The sequence below is a fragment of the Palaemon carinicauda genome, chromosome 10 (genome assembly GCF_036898095.1).
Source record: "Palaemon carinicauda isolate YSFRI2023 chromosome 10, ASM3689809v2, whole genome shotgun sequence".
Taxonomy (NCBI): Eukaryota; Metazoa; Arthropoda; class Malacostraca; order Decapoda; family Palaemonidae; genus Palaemon; species Palaemon carinicauda.
Genome location: NC_090734.1, coordinates 143514053 through 143531552, shown reverse-complemented (window position 1 = coordinate 143531552; position 17500 = coordinate 143514053). Strand labels below are relative to the sequence as shown.

Here is a 17500-nt window from a genome sequence, read left to right as displayed (position 1 = left end):
ACTGATTTTGTGAAATGGACATTTTGCTTGACCGTGACCTTGACCTATGAGCTTGACCTTTCAAATTTTAATCATTTCCAGCTTTTTACACAGCAGTTAATTCATGCAAGTTGCATTATCCTACGATTAAAATCGTGGTCTGATAAATGTTCCCAAGCAAACAAACACGCAAACAAACAAACACAAACAAGGGATAAAACATAACCTCCTACCAACTTCGTTAGCGGAGGTAAATATCAGCGTATTGTTTTTTTTTTTTTTTTTCTTTCCTTTTTTTTCCATAAGCTTGAAGGCAATAACCGCTAATTACGTCTCTTTATTGATTTTTTTTTCCTTAATAAAATTCCGCTTCCAGATGAAATCACATATTCCTTTCCATGTTAAAACAAAATCTGTATCTTTATATATCACTCAATGCCATGGAATCGATAAAAGCCTAATAAATTCAAATGATTTAGGGAACATTTACGATTAAAAGAAAAAGAAGAAATAACATTGCTATGAATAATTTTTCTCATCGCTAGATTATTCAAAAGCGGTGCAATGATTTTTAGTAATTAGATTAATTATTCAAATCATGCCAATTCGTCCACTCTATTTGGATGATCATTTTGCACTTATCAAAGGCACTCGTTGGTTGATTATTAGTTTATCAAGATATATTTATGTCAATAGCATATAATTATCCATTGAATTAATTCGATAAATTAGTTTCTACATAGCAGAAAAGATGTAGTTTATTTATTTCCTGGTTTCCTTTCCTCACTGGGCTATTTTTTTCCTGTTGGATCCCTTTGGATTATAGCATCCTGCTTTTCCGACTAGAGTTGTAGCTTACCCAATAATAATAATAGTAATAATAATAATAATAATAATAATAATAATAATAATAATAATAATAATAATAATAACTAGAAGGGCACTCAGTAGAGTGCCAACCTCCGCTACGGGAGCTTATTTCTAAACCTTTTGCTCGACGTTGACCTTGACCTTCACTTACGACCTATAACTTTCAAGATTGAATCACATCCACGTCTCAACATAACAATTAATCCCTGAAAGTTTTACTACTCTATGAGTAAAATCGTGGTCACACACCAACAAACAGACGAATAGGGGCGAAAACATAACCTCCCCCCTACTTCGTTGGTGGAGGTGATATTATAATAATAATAATAATAATAATAATAATAATAATAATAATAATAATAATAATAATAATAGAAATGTGAACTTTTGAAAAACGTGATTTCTATGGAAGAATGATAATTTGTCACAGCTTAACTTAGAGTGCACATTAAGGGCTTATCGCAGACTTGGAAAAATCTTATAATATCTTTACTTGGTCTCTGGAGTTTTGCAGGTCCATGGCTGATACTGGACTGATTTTAGCTCTTAATACTGTTTATCATATCACAAACACCAAATGTTTTAATCTATTTTCTTCCATATTGAAATTAAGTTGAGAAAAGAAAAATTATCTAACGATTTACTGATTAATTTTGAGTTTTCTAGTCTGACCGATGAAAGATTGATTGATTGGTTGATTGAAAGTTTTCTGGCATAATGAACGATGAATTATCAAATTGAGTACCACAGTGACGTTATACCATTGTTAAGATAAAAGTGTTTAAAAAGTGAAATAAGATATTTTTGTTTAGAGGAAGCCTAAGCCTTCTTTACCAATGAGAGGGTTTAATTCTTGCATTTTCTTTTTCTGTTGGTATTGAGTTTTTTTTTTCTTAGTTATTACTATCCTGAATTGTCCGTTTATATATATATGTATATATATATATATATATATATATATATATATATATATATATATATATATATATTTATATATATATATATATATATATATATATATATATATATATATATATATATATATATATATATATATATATATATATATATATCAATGTAAATTTATATATAAATTCAAAGTATTTTTCCTAACGACATCTGAACAAAGTTTTTAATGATCAGTATAAATTGTATTTTTAATGTAAGCAATATTTGGTAACGGTAGTAGTCTGAGAGCATTTTAATATATGTATATATATTCATATATATATATATATATATATATATATATATATATATATATATATATATATATATATATATATATATATATATATATATATATGTATATATATGTGTATATGTATATACATGTATATATATTTGTGTATGTGTGTATATATATATATATATATATATATATATATATATATATATATATATATATATATATATATATATATATATATATATATATATAATCATATATATATATATATATATATATATATATATAATCATATATATATATATATATATATATATATATACACACATATATATATATATATATATATATATATATATATATATATATATATATATATATGTGTGTGTGTGTGTGTGTGTGTGTGTGTGTGTGTGTGTGTGTGTGTGTATGGGTGTGGTGTGTATTACGTGAACATAACACTTTTTATTTTAGTAGAAAATTTTGTTCAAAAGTGGACAATTCTTTTCCTAGTGAATTAACGTTTTCTTAGAATTTCGTTAACAGGCAAATGGTATTCAACGTATTTTTCCTCTTAGAAGGGGAAAGAACACCGAGACATATCCACTGCCTCCAATTCTACGAATGCCATATTATAGTGTCATTTGACATCTGCCTCATTTTGCATCTTGGATCATTTTTATTCTGTAGAATTTTTATAGTTTAAATAGGAAATATTTATTCTAATATTGTTACTATTCCTAAAATATTTTGTTATTCCTTATTTCCTTATTTCATTTCCTTACTGGGCTATTTTCCCTGTTGGGGCCCCTGGGCTTATAGCATCCTGCTTTTCCAACTAGGGTTGTAGATTAGCATTTAATAATCATAATAAAAATAATAATAATAATAATAATAATAATAATAATAATAATAATAATAATTGGGTTGGTACACCATGAAGAGTGAGGTGGGTTTTCCTTTTGATAGAGTTTAGAGAAATCTTGAGACATTCCAGGAATTCTTAACCGTCTTGATATTCTCATTTGCTCGTCGGGATGCTGAAAGTGAAATGAGACAGGTCACTTAAGTCACTTATTCAATTGAACACAGAATAATTTTCTTGTATTTCTGGTAATTCTGAGGATTTCTAATCGTCTTTTATTTTTTAACTTGCAGATACTTTTAATAATTTCGTTTATAAAGAGGTTTGTAATGTCTTATTTTATCTTTAAAATGTAAGTTATGATAGTTTAAAGGCTGCATACGTATAATAGAAGCAAGGGACAGTGACAATACCCTAGCCTGCAGGACAATGGCCTAAAGACTGACCATATATACATATGATTAGCACTTAAGTTCCCTTTCCAGCTTAGCTAGGATCAGGTAGGGCCAGGCAAATGGCTGCTGATGACTCAGCAGGTAGACCTATAGGCTCCCCCAAAACCGCCATCCTTAGCTCACAAGGATAGCGAGGTTGCACTCTCTACAAGAAACTATCGAGTTTAAACGGGACTGGAACCCAAGTCCGGCAGATCGCTAGGCAAGGACGCTTCCAATTGGCCACCATAACCCTGGTGTTTTTCTTTTGTATTATTTATAGATCAAGAGAACAGTCTATCTTCCAGATTCTGCGTAAGTGGTTTTATGAGTAAAAAAAAATAAATAAATGAAATGGAAGTAATGACCATATTTAATTACCATAAGAGACCAGTCTACACCTTCCAGATTCCGCGTAAGCTGTTTTGTGATAAAGATAATATAAAAGAAATGGAAGCAATGTCCTTAAGAGCTTTGGTCTTTCAGGTCTAATTTGGGGCGTCCCCTGTTATGCATCCCTTCTGGCAGTTTCCAGGTACCTTTCAGTACCTTTCGAGTAGAACATGACAGGACTTTCCAGGACAAGAGTATTATAGGTTCCCAGGTTCCAGAACCTCTTTGCCTGTGTCTCTTGACGATGGAAATCAAATATTCACGAACATTGAGATCCATTTTAGACTTTTTTTTTTTTTTTTTTAGGGATTGTTTAATGGTTTAAAGGCCACTTATGAATGGCAGATGCAAGGGACAGTGACATTGCCCTATCAAGAAGGACAATGCCCTAGAGACTGGCCATAATGCATTATGATCAGCGCTCACGCCACCTCTCCAATTAAGCAGGGACCAAGGAGGGCCAGGCAATGGCTGCTGATGACTCAGCAGATAGACCTATAAGCTCTTCCACCCCCCACCCCCTTATTAGCTTATAAGGAAGGTTAGGTTGCAGCGATCAAAAGAACTACAGTATCAAGTTTGAGCAGTACCCGAACCCTACATCGATCACCAGTTAGGGACGTTACCATATCGGCCACCACAACCCTTGCAGCGAACAAACGACTTCCATGTGGCCATTACCTTAAATGCTGATGCTTTTTAACTTAGATTACCTAAAATCTTTTTCTAATTTTCTTAAATTTTAACCCAGTAAAACCAACATTAATTTAGAATTACCTTGAAACCATGAAAATAACCTCAAACTAAGGTAATTACCTAAAAAGTTTAAACCCTGGTTTGTAGTCTAGTAATGTTTCTCGTAGCCTTTTTTACTTTTTATTTCTTTAATTGCTTTGTGCTGACGAGAGTGTTATTGTCTAATTATTTACAGTAATAATTATTGATGTTCAATTTATTAGTAGAAATTTTCTTCGAAAGTGTACAATTCATTTCCTAGTGAATTAACTTTTTCTTAGTATTTCATTAAGAGGCAAATGGAATTCAACGTATTTTACTCTTAGAAAGGCGGAGATCAGCAAGACATATCTACTACTTCTGATTCTACGAATGCTATATTATGGTGTCATTTGACATCTGCCTCATTTTGCATCTTCTAACATTTTTATCCTCATTTAACCTCATTTATTCTAATTCTTATTCTTTCTTATCCCGTAATCCTATCAGCCCCTATATAGAGTATACGAACCCTTTAGATATGGCAATTTAAAGTTTAACCTTCTGACATACGGTAGCTACACAACGTAAGGTTGTATCGTCGTAAATTTCACGTTAACAATAATTTTTTATTTTACTCTCATTACTAAAGTCCTTTTCTTCAAGGCTTTAAGCTAGGTATGTGTATTAATAAGATAGTTTATTTATCTTGTAGTTAATTAAGGAGGTTTTATGGTATTTTAGCCTCTAACATAACTCTGATAAACCTCCTTTCTCTGATATAATGATATGATATTCTGAGTCTGTCAACAATATATAAATACTCTCATTATCTCTTAATCCGCTTTGCTTACTTTGAATATTCGAAATTTTGTTCCGATCTCTTAAAAAGATTAAAGATTAAACTTCTCTTGCAGCAAATTCTATTGTATCATTTTGTAAGCACGTAGTAGGTCGTATTGAATCGTAAAGTCATTTAAAGTAAAAAAAAAAAATGAATGAAAAATGGCGAAACTTGTTTTTATGTTTTGAGTGATGTATTCCAGCCTTCATGAGAGAGAGAGAGAGAGAGAGAGAAAGAGAGAGAGAGAGAGAGAGAGAGAGAGAGAGAGAGAGAGAGAGAGAGAGAGAGAGAGAGAGAGAGAGAGAGAGAATCCCATCCCCTTTATGCTTGCATGATCCACATTAAAATTAAAGTGGTCCTTTAAACAGAAACTATTATCGTCTGGGAAGAGCAAAAATGGAACCGAGTAAAATCTGGAATCCTTTGGCCAATTTCTGGAATTCCTACACTGCCAGAGGTCTCAGTTTCCATTAGCGTCTTCTCAAGACATTGAGAAGAAAGATCACCCAGGATACCCTCCTTGCCAGGGACTCGATGAACCCTGTTTGCCCTGAAAGAAAACAAAGAACTTGTCCTTAATTACTATTAAATTAATGAATTTTGTGTTTGTAGCTCGCGAATTATTGAATATTTTAAAAAGAACAAAAATAAAGCTTAAGAGAGTCAAAGGCCAAAAAGAAAAAGAAAAAAAAAAGGCATATTATCGAGATGCAAATTACATATGAGCGAATGAGAATTTTAAGTTCCCCATGACCAAACTAACATTCCATTTTCTATGGATTTAAAATTCCATTTTCTTGATTAGCAAGAAAACATTTAATTAAGCGCTCTCTCTCTCTCTCTCTCTCTCTCTCTCTCTCTCTCTCTCTCTCTCTCTCTCTCTCTCCCCTGAATGTCTTAATTTTGGTTCTTTTAATCAATATAGTTTGAGAACATTATTTAAGAGGTAAATTCATAATCCTATCATAGAAGTAAGTGGCATAGGAAGCATTTAATTTTTAAATTACAGTAATTGTTTTAACGAAATTTTATTCCAAAATTAACATAGTAATTTATTACAAAAAAATATTCAATTGATTTAAATTTGAAATACTTTTATAAAGATAACTGGGTGTAATTGAAAATCTGCAGGTAAAAAAAAAAAAAAAAAAAAAAAACTCATCTAGGCTCTGAAATAATACATTATTGAAAGAAGGAATTTAAAATCCATAATTAATATTCCATTTAAAACCAAGAAATCCTCTCCCCCTAGGGACATCTTATAGAAAGATTTTCCGCCGAAGTATCTCTTCACTAGATTTAAATTCTAGAGGAAAAATCCTCTAAACGCAAACCTACTGTACCTAGTGGCCTGTTGGTAGCGTCCTTGTCTGGTGATTGCCAGACTGGGGTTCGAGTCCCACTCAAACTCGCTAGTTCCTTTGGTCGCTGCAACCTCACCATCCTGTGAGCTAAGGATGGGGGTTTGGGGGATGCCTACAGGTGTATCTGCTGAGTCATCAATAGCCATTGCCTGGCCCTCCTTGGTCTTAGCTTGGGTGGAGAGGGGCTTAGGCACTGATCATATGTGCAGTATAAATACTGCACATATGATTGTCCTGCTTGATAGGGCAATGTCACTGTCCTATGCCTCTGCCACTCGTGATTGGCCTTTAAACCTGGGAAGAGTCTTTTTGGAAAGATATGTTTTCTTATTATTTCCCCTTTGGACCAAAATAGTTTTCTTGTCTTTGATTTTGACCTATTAAATAATTTTCTGAATGAATGATTCCCACGCGAAAACAATATTAACTCTACTTACTATCCGCGAAATAATCTGATAATTGATTCTTTTACATATGTATTGCGTTAGTAGCGTCAAGGCCTTATGTAGTAATTAAATGCCTCCGCCAATGAAGGTGTAAGAATATTTTTTACCCCTTGTTTTTGTATGTATGTGTGTTTGTTTGTGAACAGCTTTCTGGCCCCAATTTTAATCGTAGAGTAATGAAACTTGCGAGTATTAACTCTTATGTAAAAATATGGAAATGATTCCATTTTAGAAGGTCAAGTTCAAGGGACGAGGTCACTGTCAAGCAAAATGTCCAATTCACGTAATCAGCCATAAGTTTTGACATCGTTGTCACAGAGGCCCTTTGTGCCAATAGACGTAGGAGGAGATGGTGATGATGTCACAGAGACTTCAAACTTAATTCATATTTGAGAGTATGAAAACCCACGCCATTTAATATATGTTAAGGTCAAAGGTCAAGGTCAAGGTCGAGAAATAAGCTGCCGCTCTACTGAATCCCCCTATAGCTTGATAGTGGATTCATTTACTTATGCATTGCATTAACAACGTCAAGGTCTTATGTAGTAATTTATTAGTAATGTTTCCTACATTTATTTACTGTTATTTTTTATCCATTAGTTATTAGTTCCCATTAGCATTTGTTATAACAACTTTACGGTTTTGAAGATTATAGATATATTTATTGAACTTTGTTAGTCTTTTTTATTATGTACAACGTATTATGATATATATATATATATATATATATATATATATATATATATATATATATATATATATATATATATATATATATATATATATATAATCCTTACTTCCTTTCCTCACCGAGATATTTTCTCTGTTGGAGCCCTTGGGTTTATAGCATCCTGATTTTCCAACTGCGATTGTCGCTTTGTCAGTAAAAAGAAAATTGAAATAATGAACAAAAGCTTTCCATTCCATATGTTAGTTTCCCTGCCCCTAAGACTTTTTTCCCTTTTCAGGTCTAATTTTCGACGTTCCCTTCTTTGGTACTTGAAAGACTAACATTTCAGTGCCATTCGAGTTGAACCCGGAATGTCTTTCCAGGATCAACATAGTTATAGGTTTCCAGGTTCCAGAAGCTTTTGCCTGCGTTTCTGTCCTTCTTTGGTGTCTTTTAGTCTATGATATTTCAGTGTTATTCGACTTAAACCCAGAAGGTCTTTCCAGGGCCATTTAGTTATAGGTTTCCAGGTTCCAGAACCTTTTACCTGTGCCTCTTGATGAGGGAAATCAAATAGTGACGAACATTGAGATCCAATTTAGCCTCTGAATAGTCTTTCATGGATCGAAGTAATCAAAAGGGGCTGACGTTGATTGATCTCCCTTGCTCTAAGAAACGACTTCAGAATATAGTTTTGTAGTCTAATAATGTTTCTCGTAGAAAATATTTTGCTTTTGATTTTCTTTAATTGTCGAGATTGTTGTTTTTATACAATTATTTTAAACAATCATTATAGTTCAAGTTATTACAAATTCGTGATTAAACCCCTTCCCTCATCTTTTCTAATTCCCTTTATTCTTGTAAACCCATACATTATATATATATATATATATATATATATATATATATATATATATATATATATATATATATATATATATATATATACATATATATATATACATATATATATATATATATATATATATATATATATATATATATATATATATATATATATATATATATATATATATATATATATATCATCATCAATTACGGGGTGTTCGATGTCGAACGGCCGTGGCCCTCTGCACAAAACTTCTCCATTCATTCCGGTCTTGAGCCTTCCTTTCCAACTCCACCATCGTTAGCCCGCACATCTCCTTGATATTGTCACTTAATCTAGTTTTAGGCCTTCCTCTCGTTCTTGTACCATAGACTGATCCAATTATTAGCGTTCTTTCCAGAGTATTGTGTTTCCGAACCTGGTGTCCAATAAAAGTTAGTTTTCTTTCATCCAAAATGTCAAGTAATCTTTTTTCGATATTGATCTTTTGTAGAACTTCCACGTTAGTCTTTTTCTCAATCCAGCTTATCCTAAGGACTCTTCTGTAACACCATAGTTCAAAACTTTCTAATCTCCGATATGTAGCTTTTAAAACCCAACATTCTGAGTCGTATGATGCGATGGGGAAAACAAGTGATTTGAGAAGCCGCTTCTTTGTGTTTATAGTGATATGTCTGTCTTTCCACACATTGCTTAGTGCGATGGTTGCATTCTTTGCCATAACAATTCTTCTTTTGATCTCTTGGGAGTCGTCTCCATTATTGGTGAAAGTTGCTCCGAGGTAAGTAAATATATATATATATATATATATATATATATATATATATATATATATATATATATATATATATATATATATATATATATATATATATTGTGATATCCCCATATGTTGTACATATGCTAACATATCTGATTTGTCTAAAGTTTATTTTTCCATTTTCTTTGTAAATACATCACCTTATTTCAGCGCCATCTTCATTCCATTTTTCTCATTATCTTTTGTTTACACTCGCCTTCCTGCTGTAAATCATACCTGTTTTCTTACCTTACATGTTATAAGGTAACCCCAAATTTATTGTTTTGTTAGAATACATTGTTCTCACCACGAGATTCATCTACCTTACTCACCCATTCACTTTGCATTGCTTATTATTGTTGTTTTGAAGTGCTTTTCATTATTTTGTTTAACGTAAGATTAAAGTTTTGTTTATAACATAGTTTATTGTTCCTGTCCTCCAATTATCCTGCTATGGGTGCTTCGATTGTCTGCAACCAGCTTTAAGAAGATACATTTGATCATAATCAACAATCTTATACACTCGTAATAAGAAACAAGTGAATTTGGAAGTCTACCCATATGACTTCTATTTTATTGTGTGAAGTGAACTACCGCCCATTGTAAAGGGGTAATTGTTTGCACAGTGGTTCGTCACATAATAGTTGGGGGCCTGTCCGGGATCTGATGTGCGATATGATGTGTGATATGATTCATCAAATTTATATCAAGTGATTGAATCGTGAAAGAACAGTTCCAGTGATTATGAACAGTATCGAGTGTTGTGTTGTGGCGTACCAAGGATAAAGGACGACCGTAATAATTCCAAGGTAAGGTAGATGTCTCGTCTCCCTCTCATTAGACATTTATGTGTAATATATGTCTGGGTAGTCATTTGGTTGTAAGAGGAACAAGTCACGCTTAATATAGTTAAGACTTAGGTATGCTGATTGTCCAGCTTCTAAACCACCCTTATTAATTGAAGATGCCCCCAGTAGGTAGCTTTTAAAGTTTCGCCTACTCAAATCTCGTATCCCAGAGATTTCTCATAAAAAAAAAAAAAAAAATCTGAAGCCCTAAGATTTTGCCATTTCTTAAAATCGCCATTCAAAAGTGATATTTAGGAAATCAAGTCAAATTTCATTATGTGATTTACTAAATTAAGTTTCATTATAAGTGAAATTTCCTCCATCTATTTCATTATGAAGTGATTTATTTTGTTATATGAATTTCGTAAGTGAAATTAGCCAATTTCCAATTTCGGAGATTTTCGTAATTCCAATCGTTATTTCTAGTCAAGAAATTAACTTGTATATTGTTTGGTGTTAAAAGTACTATTTTGGTGTACAAATAACATTTACGTGTCGGTAAATAAATATTTAAATACTTGTGTTAAATTACTCCTGTTATATCTATAAAGCGCATACTACGTATTTTGTCCAGTTTGCGCATTATTCTGATAATCAATTACTTTAAACTAGGTGTTGACTATTAACTAGATACTTTATCATAACGAGAATAATATAGTATTTATATAAATTAAAATGTAACATTGAAAAGTTATCGTATTTAAGCTGGTATAAATTAAAAGGAAATGTAAACTAGAACGTGCTAATTAGGTATGTTTAAAGTAAAAAATACCTTTGCGTTTTAAAGCCTTGTTCACCGATTCGGTAAAATTGTTGTAAAAGTTTGTGATGTTAAGCGTGTCGTTTGAGTAATTATGAAGTAGTTAGCCGCGTGCTCAAGATCTCGAGTATAAAAAAATAATTGTTCAGTCGTTAACTGTGAATAAAAGTTTTAATAATATTATCGTAAGTTTCGCGAGACTTAATTTTGTATTTAAACTATTTTTGTGTAAGGTGATCTAATCATATAATTTTGTAATTTTGTGATCTCTCGATCTTGTAATTTTGTGATCGCTATTTTGTATTTCTGTGATCGAAAGATTGTTATTTTGCGATCGTATGATCTTATACTTATTCTTGTAAAGTTTGGATATTTATTCTAATTTGTACTTATCTTGCGCCACAGGCGACATTCAAAATGCCTTTCAACTTGCAACAATTTATTGTATCACCACGGGATCATGTGGAATCTCTCACAGTTGCCACAAAAACTGACCTAAAGAATCTAGCTCGCCATTATGATGTACAGGTTCCCGCAACTGCCGTAAAATGTGTAATTCTCAGTCATATTTTGAACTTCCTTGTAGATGAAGATATTGTTCCAGAAGAAGAACTGGCTGACGTTCGAGCTCTAACAGTTACCAATCCAAATGGTGACTTGGATAAATTAAGTCTGCAGCTGGAGTTGGAAAAGATGAAGCTGCAAGCCGCAACTGCCGCCGCTGAGGTAGAAGAAAGGAAAGCCGCTGCTGCTGAACGAGCCGCAACTGCCGCCGCTGAGGTAGAAGAAAGGAAAGCCGCTGCTGCTGAAAGAGCCGCAACTGCCGCAACTCTGGTAGAACGAGAGAAAGCTGCCACAGAACGAGAAAGAGCCGCTGCTGCTGAACGAGCCGCAACTGCCGCCGCTGAGTTAGAAGAGAGGAAAGCCGCTGCTGCTGAGCGCACGGCTGCTGCTGCTGCTTCCCTAGAACGTATCAAGGTGGAAACTGCTTTTGAGCAACAAGAAAAAGAAAGTGAACAGAAAAACAAAGCTCTCAGTGTTAGGCTGCAGATTGAGAGAGAAGCGGCCACAGTAACAGAACGGGATCTGGCATTTATAAGACTGAAAGAAAAGGAAGAAGGTAAGCTAATTCCCGAACCCTTTGATGTGGGCAAGGTGCAGAAATTGTTGCCCACATTTGAAGAACGGGAACCTGATAACTACTTTTCTGTGTTCGAAGACACAGCCAAGAATCTCAATTGGCCTCAGGACAAATGGTATTTGATCATCCGGAACTCATTTAAAGGTAAAGCATTATCTGTATGTGCCACTATGTTAGAGGAACATGATTATTTCATAATTAAACAGGCAATCCTTGATGCTTATTCTATTACTGCGGAAGGTTATAGGCAAATATTTCGTAATAGTCAGAAGCAAGTTCAGCAGACCTTTTTAGAATTTATGAATGGAAAGAGTAAACAGTTTCAGAAGTGGGTAGACAAAGTAGATGTCAAAACTTTCGAGCAGTTGAAAGATTTAATAGTAATGGAGGAGTTCTTAAGGAAAATACCAGGTAGCATTAATGTGTATCTAAGAGAGCAGAATGAATCTGACCCTAAGAAAGCCGCTTTAAAGGCAGATGACTATGCTCTTATTCATAAAGTAGGTAAAACCCCATATAGAGAAACTAGACCTAAGGAAACTTGTACATACTGCAAACAAGAAGGACATCATATTTCAGAATGTCCTGATCCACATTGTGCAGCTTCATACTTAAAGAGAAAACCTAATCCCCCTCAATTCTCTCCTAAGCAAATGAATCTGCCCAAACAGGAACCAAAACCTAAGGTGGAGAAGAAAAAGACCTTCCATTGTGCATCACACGAGTCCCAAGCGTTTGCACCCTTCACTTGCTCAGGCAAAATAAATGGTAAACCTGTAACCATACTCAGAGACACTGGATCCTCTCAAACGATCGTCTCTCCTAAAGTAATACGACCTAAAGGTGAAACTCACAGGTATGTTGCAGTTAATGACTTAACCAGTAAGTCTATGTTGCCTCTCATTAATGTAAACCTTCATTGTCCTTATTTCTCTGGAACTACTGATGTAGCTGTAAATTCAGAACTGTTACCATGCCAGAATGTAGATGTAATCCTGGGTAATGACATAGCTAACTCTGTTGTCTTAACAAACTTAATAGCAGTATCTCCAGGAGATGTTGTACAGGAGGAATGCTTAGCAGTGACACGAAGCAGTAAAAAGGACACCCCTACTGAATCATCATCAAACCCGTTGCCAGTCTCTGAACCTATGGATTTCAACGAGTTGATGAGTACATATAAGATCCAGCCTGATTCCTTTAGCTATCAACAAAGGAAAGATGTCACTCTACAGCAGTGTTTCAACCAAGTGAAACCAAAGGATACCAACAAGTGTTCTTATTTTTATATTAATAATGATGTACTAATGAGAAAATTCAGGTCCAGCAAGAACAGTCATCTAGAAACCTGGAAGGATCTATTCCAGGTAGTTGTTCCTAAGGATATAAAACATCTGATCCTAGAATTGTCTCGCTCTGCCTACTCTCATCTTGGTATCACTAAAACATATGAACGCATCAGTCAAGACTTTTATTGGCCAAACATGAAGAATGACATTAAAGAGTACGTAAAAACATGTACAACATGTCAAAAAGTAAGTAGTCCTAATGTGAAAGTACCAGTTGCACCCTTAAAACCTATACTTGTGCCTAAAGAACCTTTCAGTAAGATCATAGTAGATTGTGTAGGCCCTTTGCCTAAGACAAAAAGGGGACATGAATACTTGCTTACGGCCTTATGCCCAACTACGCGTTATCCATTTCCAGTACCTTTAAGAAACATTTCAGCCAAGAACATCCTAAAGTCACTAGTGTCCATATTTACTGTTGTAGGATTTCCAACTGAACTACAATGTGATCAAGGAACCAATTTCATGAGTCATGCTTTTAAAACAGCTATGAAAGATTACCATATAACCCAAGTCTCATCCTCAGCTTACCATCCACAGACCAATGGAGCATTAGAACGCACTCACCAGACCATTAAAAATCTTCTCCGGAAATACATCCATAGTTCAGGTAACGAGTGGGATTGCGATTTGGAACTGATCATGTACATCATACGAGGAGTTCGAAACCAGTCTACTGGTATGTCGCCTTTTGAACTACTCTTCGGTCGACGGCCACGAACTATCCTCAGTTCAGTCAAAGAACGCATCCTGAAGTTGGGAGATAATGAGGTACCTATTTCCCAATATATTTCAGAACTCGACAGGAAACTTTCAGATCTTCACTCCATTGCCAAAACTAACTTGATAACAGCTCAAGAGAAGATGAAGATTAACTATGATAAAAAGGCTAAAACCAGAAGTTTCAAAGTAGGAGATGCAGTGCTGCTATACCATCCGATTGCAGGCTCTCCCCTACGAGAGAAATACCAGGGACCTTATACCATCACTCACCGTATCTCGCCAACCAACTATATAATCGCCACTCCAGATAAGCGTAAGTCTACTCAATTAGTCCACATAAACCTCTTAAAGGCCTATTTGTCTCCCTCAACAGCTGAAAGTAAAACGGTAATGATTACTAGTGCCATACCATACATAGATTGTCCTATGGATAAATTTACAGATGATCCAATAACTGCATCTTGGCAGGATTCTCAAAACTCAAAGATCTTGGAAAACTTATCAGATTATCTAAAACCCTTATCTGCATCAAAATGTAAATCTTTAGTAGCTTTATTCCATGAATTTCCTAGTATAACTTCAGATAAACCAGGCAGATGCACCATGCTAGATCATGACATCAAACTACAACCAGGTGCTGCACCCATTAAACAAGCTTTCTATCGAACATCACAGAAGAAATTGGGTATCATGAAAGAAGAAGTGAACTACTTGATAAGAGAAGGATTGGCAGAACCCAGTGCGTCACCATGGGCTTCCCCATGTCTCCTGGTAGGAAAGAAAAATGGTAAATTTCGTCTTTGTACCGATTACAGGAAAATTAATAATTTAACAATTAAAGATTCGTATCCTCTACCAAGAATACAAGATATCATTGACCAAGTAAGTAATTCGACCTACTTAACCCAAATAGATTTGTTGAAGGGTTATTACCAAATTAAATTGACAGAAACGGCAAAGGAAATTTCTTCATTTATCACTCCATTTGGCTTATTTAGTTATAACGTAATGCCATTTGGTTTAGCCAACGCACCTGCCACCTTCCAAAGAGTAATGTCTTTAATTTTACAGGACTTGGAAAAAGTATTTGTATATTTAGATGACATCATTATTGCCTCTGACACCTGGGTAAACCATATTCAAAAGATAAAAGAAGTTTTCTCAAGGTTGAAACAACATGGATTAACGATCAACTTAGCAAAAAGTAATTTTTGCAAAGGTCAGGTATCTTACCTTGGTCATCGAGTTGGCAGTGGTAAAGTATTACCCCATGATGCAAATATTAGCGCCATAACTTCTTATCCTGTTCCAAATACCAAAGAGGAATTAAAAAGATTTCTAGGTATGGTAGGATATTACTCTAAGTTCAGTCCAAATTTCTCACCATTCACAGGACCACTATTTGCTTTAACTTCTTCAAAAGTAAATTTTTCTTGGAGCCAGCAACATGATCAAATATTTAACCAGCTAAAAACTTACTTGTCATCTCCTCCTCATATTAATGGCACCTAACCTCACCAAACCATTCTATCTCCAAACAGACGCTAGTGATCTTGGATATGGGGGCATTTTGTTACAGCATCCTGCTCCAATAACAACCATAACAGGAAACCTGCCCCCACTAGCTGATCTGTTACCAGTCTCTTATTCCAGTGGACGATTTATGGGTTCCCAACTAAATTGGCCCACTGTGGAGAAAGAACTATTCGCCATCGTAGCTACCATCCAGAGATACGAGATTTATGTTGATGGACAAGACACGATCTACGTCTACAGCGACCACTCTCCTCTGTCGCATCTCCATAGGTCCACTACTCTCAACCCTAAACTTTTAAGATGGTCATACATACTATCTGCACATAATATCCAAGTAATCGCCATATCAGGACGAGAAAACATTGTGGCAGACTCATTATCAAGTATAACCTCGGTTGATCCTCGGGAAATGGAAAAAAACAAAAACAAGGGGAGACTGTGATATCCCCATATGTTGTACATATGCTAACATATCTGATTTGTCTAAAGTTTATTTTTCCATTTTCTTTGTAAATACATCACCTTATTTCAGCGCCATCTTCATTCCATTTTTCTCATTATCTTTTGTTTACACTCGCCTTCCTGCTGTAAATCATACCTGTTTTCTTACCTTACATGTTATAAGGTAACCCCAAATTTATTGTTTTGTTAGAATACATTGTTCTCACCACGAGATTCATCTACCTTACTCACCCATTCACTTTGCATTGCTTATTATTGTTGTTTTGAAGTGCTTTTCATTATTTTGTTTAACGTAAGATTAAAGTTTTGTTTATAACATAGTTTATTGTTCCTGTCCTCCAATTATCCTGCTATTGGTGCTTCGATTGTCTGCAACCAGCTTTAAGAAGATACATTTGATCATAATCAACAATCTTATACACTCGTAATAAGAAACAAGTGAATTTGGAAGTCTACCCATATGACTTCTATTTTATTGTGTGAAGTGAACTACCGCCCATTGTAAAGGGGTAATTGTTTGCACAGTGGTTCGTCACATAATATATATATATATATATATATATATATATATATATATATATATATATATATATATATATATATGTATATATATGTATATGTATATATATGTATATGTATATATATATATATATGTATATATATATGTATATATATGTATATGTATATATATATGTATATATATATGTATATATATATGTATATATATATGTATATATATATGTATATATATGTATATATGTATATATATATGTATGTATGTATATATATATGTATGTATATATATGTATGTATATATATATATGTATGTATATATATATATGTATGTATATATATATATATGTATGTATATATATGTATGTATGTATATATATGTATGTATATATATATGTATGTATATATATATGTATATATATATATATATATATATATATATATATATATATATATATATATATATATATATATATATATATAGAGAGAGAGAGAGAGAGAGAGAGAGAGAGAGAGAGAGAGAGAGAGAGAGAGAGAGAGAGAGAGATTTATGTGTAGGTAGTAGATTGTCTTTCATCTTGCAGCTAATTACGTTTTACAATATATATTTATGGTTCTTTAATCACTAACAAAACTCTTGGTATAATGATTTGATATTCTGAGCAAATTCTGTGAATAACATATAAATCCTCTCATTATTTCTGAATCCGCTTTGCTTACTTTGACCATTCGAGATTTTGTTTTAAACTTT

General features: G+C 33.6%; 1 protein-coding gene and 1 long non-coding RNA gene across 2 annotated transcripts in view; one reads left to right on the top strand and one right to left on the bottom strand.

Annotated features, from left to right (window-relative positions):
• The window catches only part of LOC137648858 (uncharacterized), a 176961-nt gene that overhangs the window by 89928 nt on the left and 69533 nt on the right, over nt 1-17500 (bottom strand). The gene's annotated exons all lie outside the window — the stretch shown is intronic.
• LOC137648857 (uncharacterized) lies at nt 9506-16552 on the top strand. The gene is made up of 2 exons (XM_068382019.1): nt 9506-11751; nt 11806-16552. Exons 1-2 carry the CDS (start codon nt 11443-11445, stop codon nt 15748-15750), a joined length of 4254 nt encoding a protein of 1417 aa, XP_068238120.1. The 5' UTR covers nt 9506-11442; the 3' UTR covers nt 15751-16552.

Excerpts from the sequence above, each read along its gene's own strand:
- LOC137648857 (XM_068382019.1), top strand. The coding sequence starts at position 11,443 with ATGCCTTTCAACTTGCAACAATTTATTGTATCACCACGGGATCATGTG. Across the intron at positions 11,752-11,805 it reads CCGCAACTGCCGCCGCTGAG|GTAGAAGAAAGGAAAGCCGC; the intron begins GTAGAAGAAAGG and ends GCCGCCGCTGAG.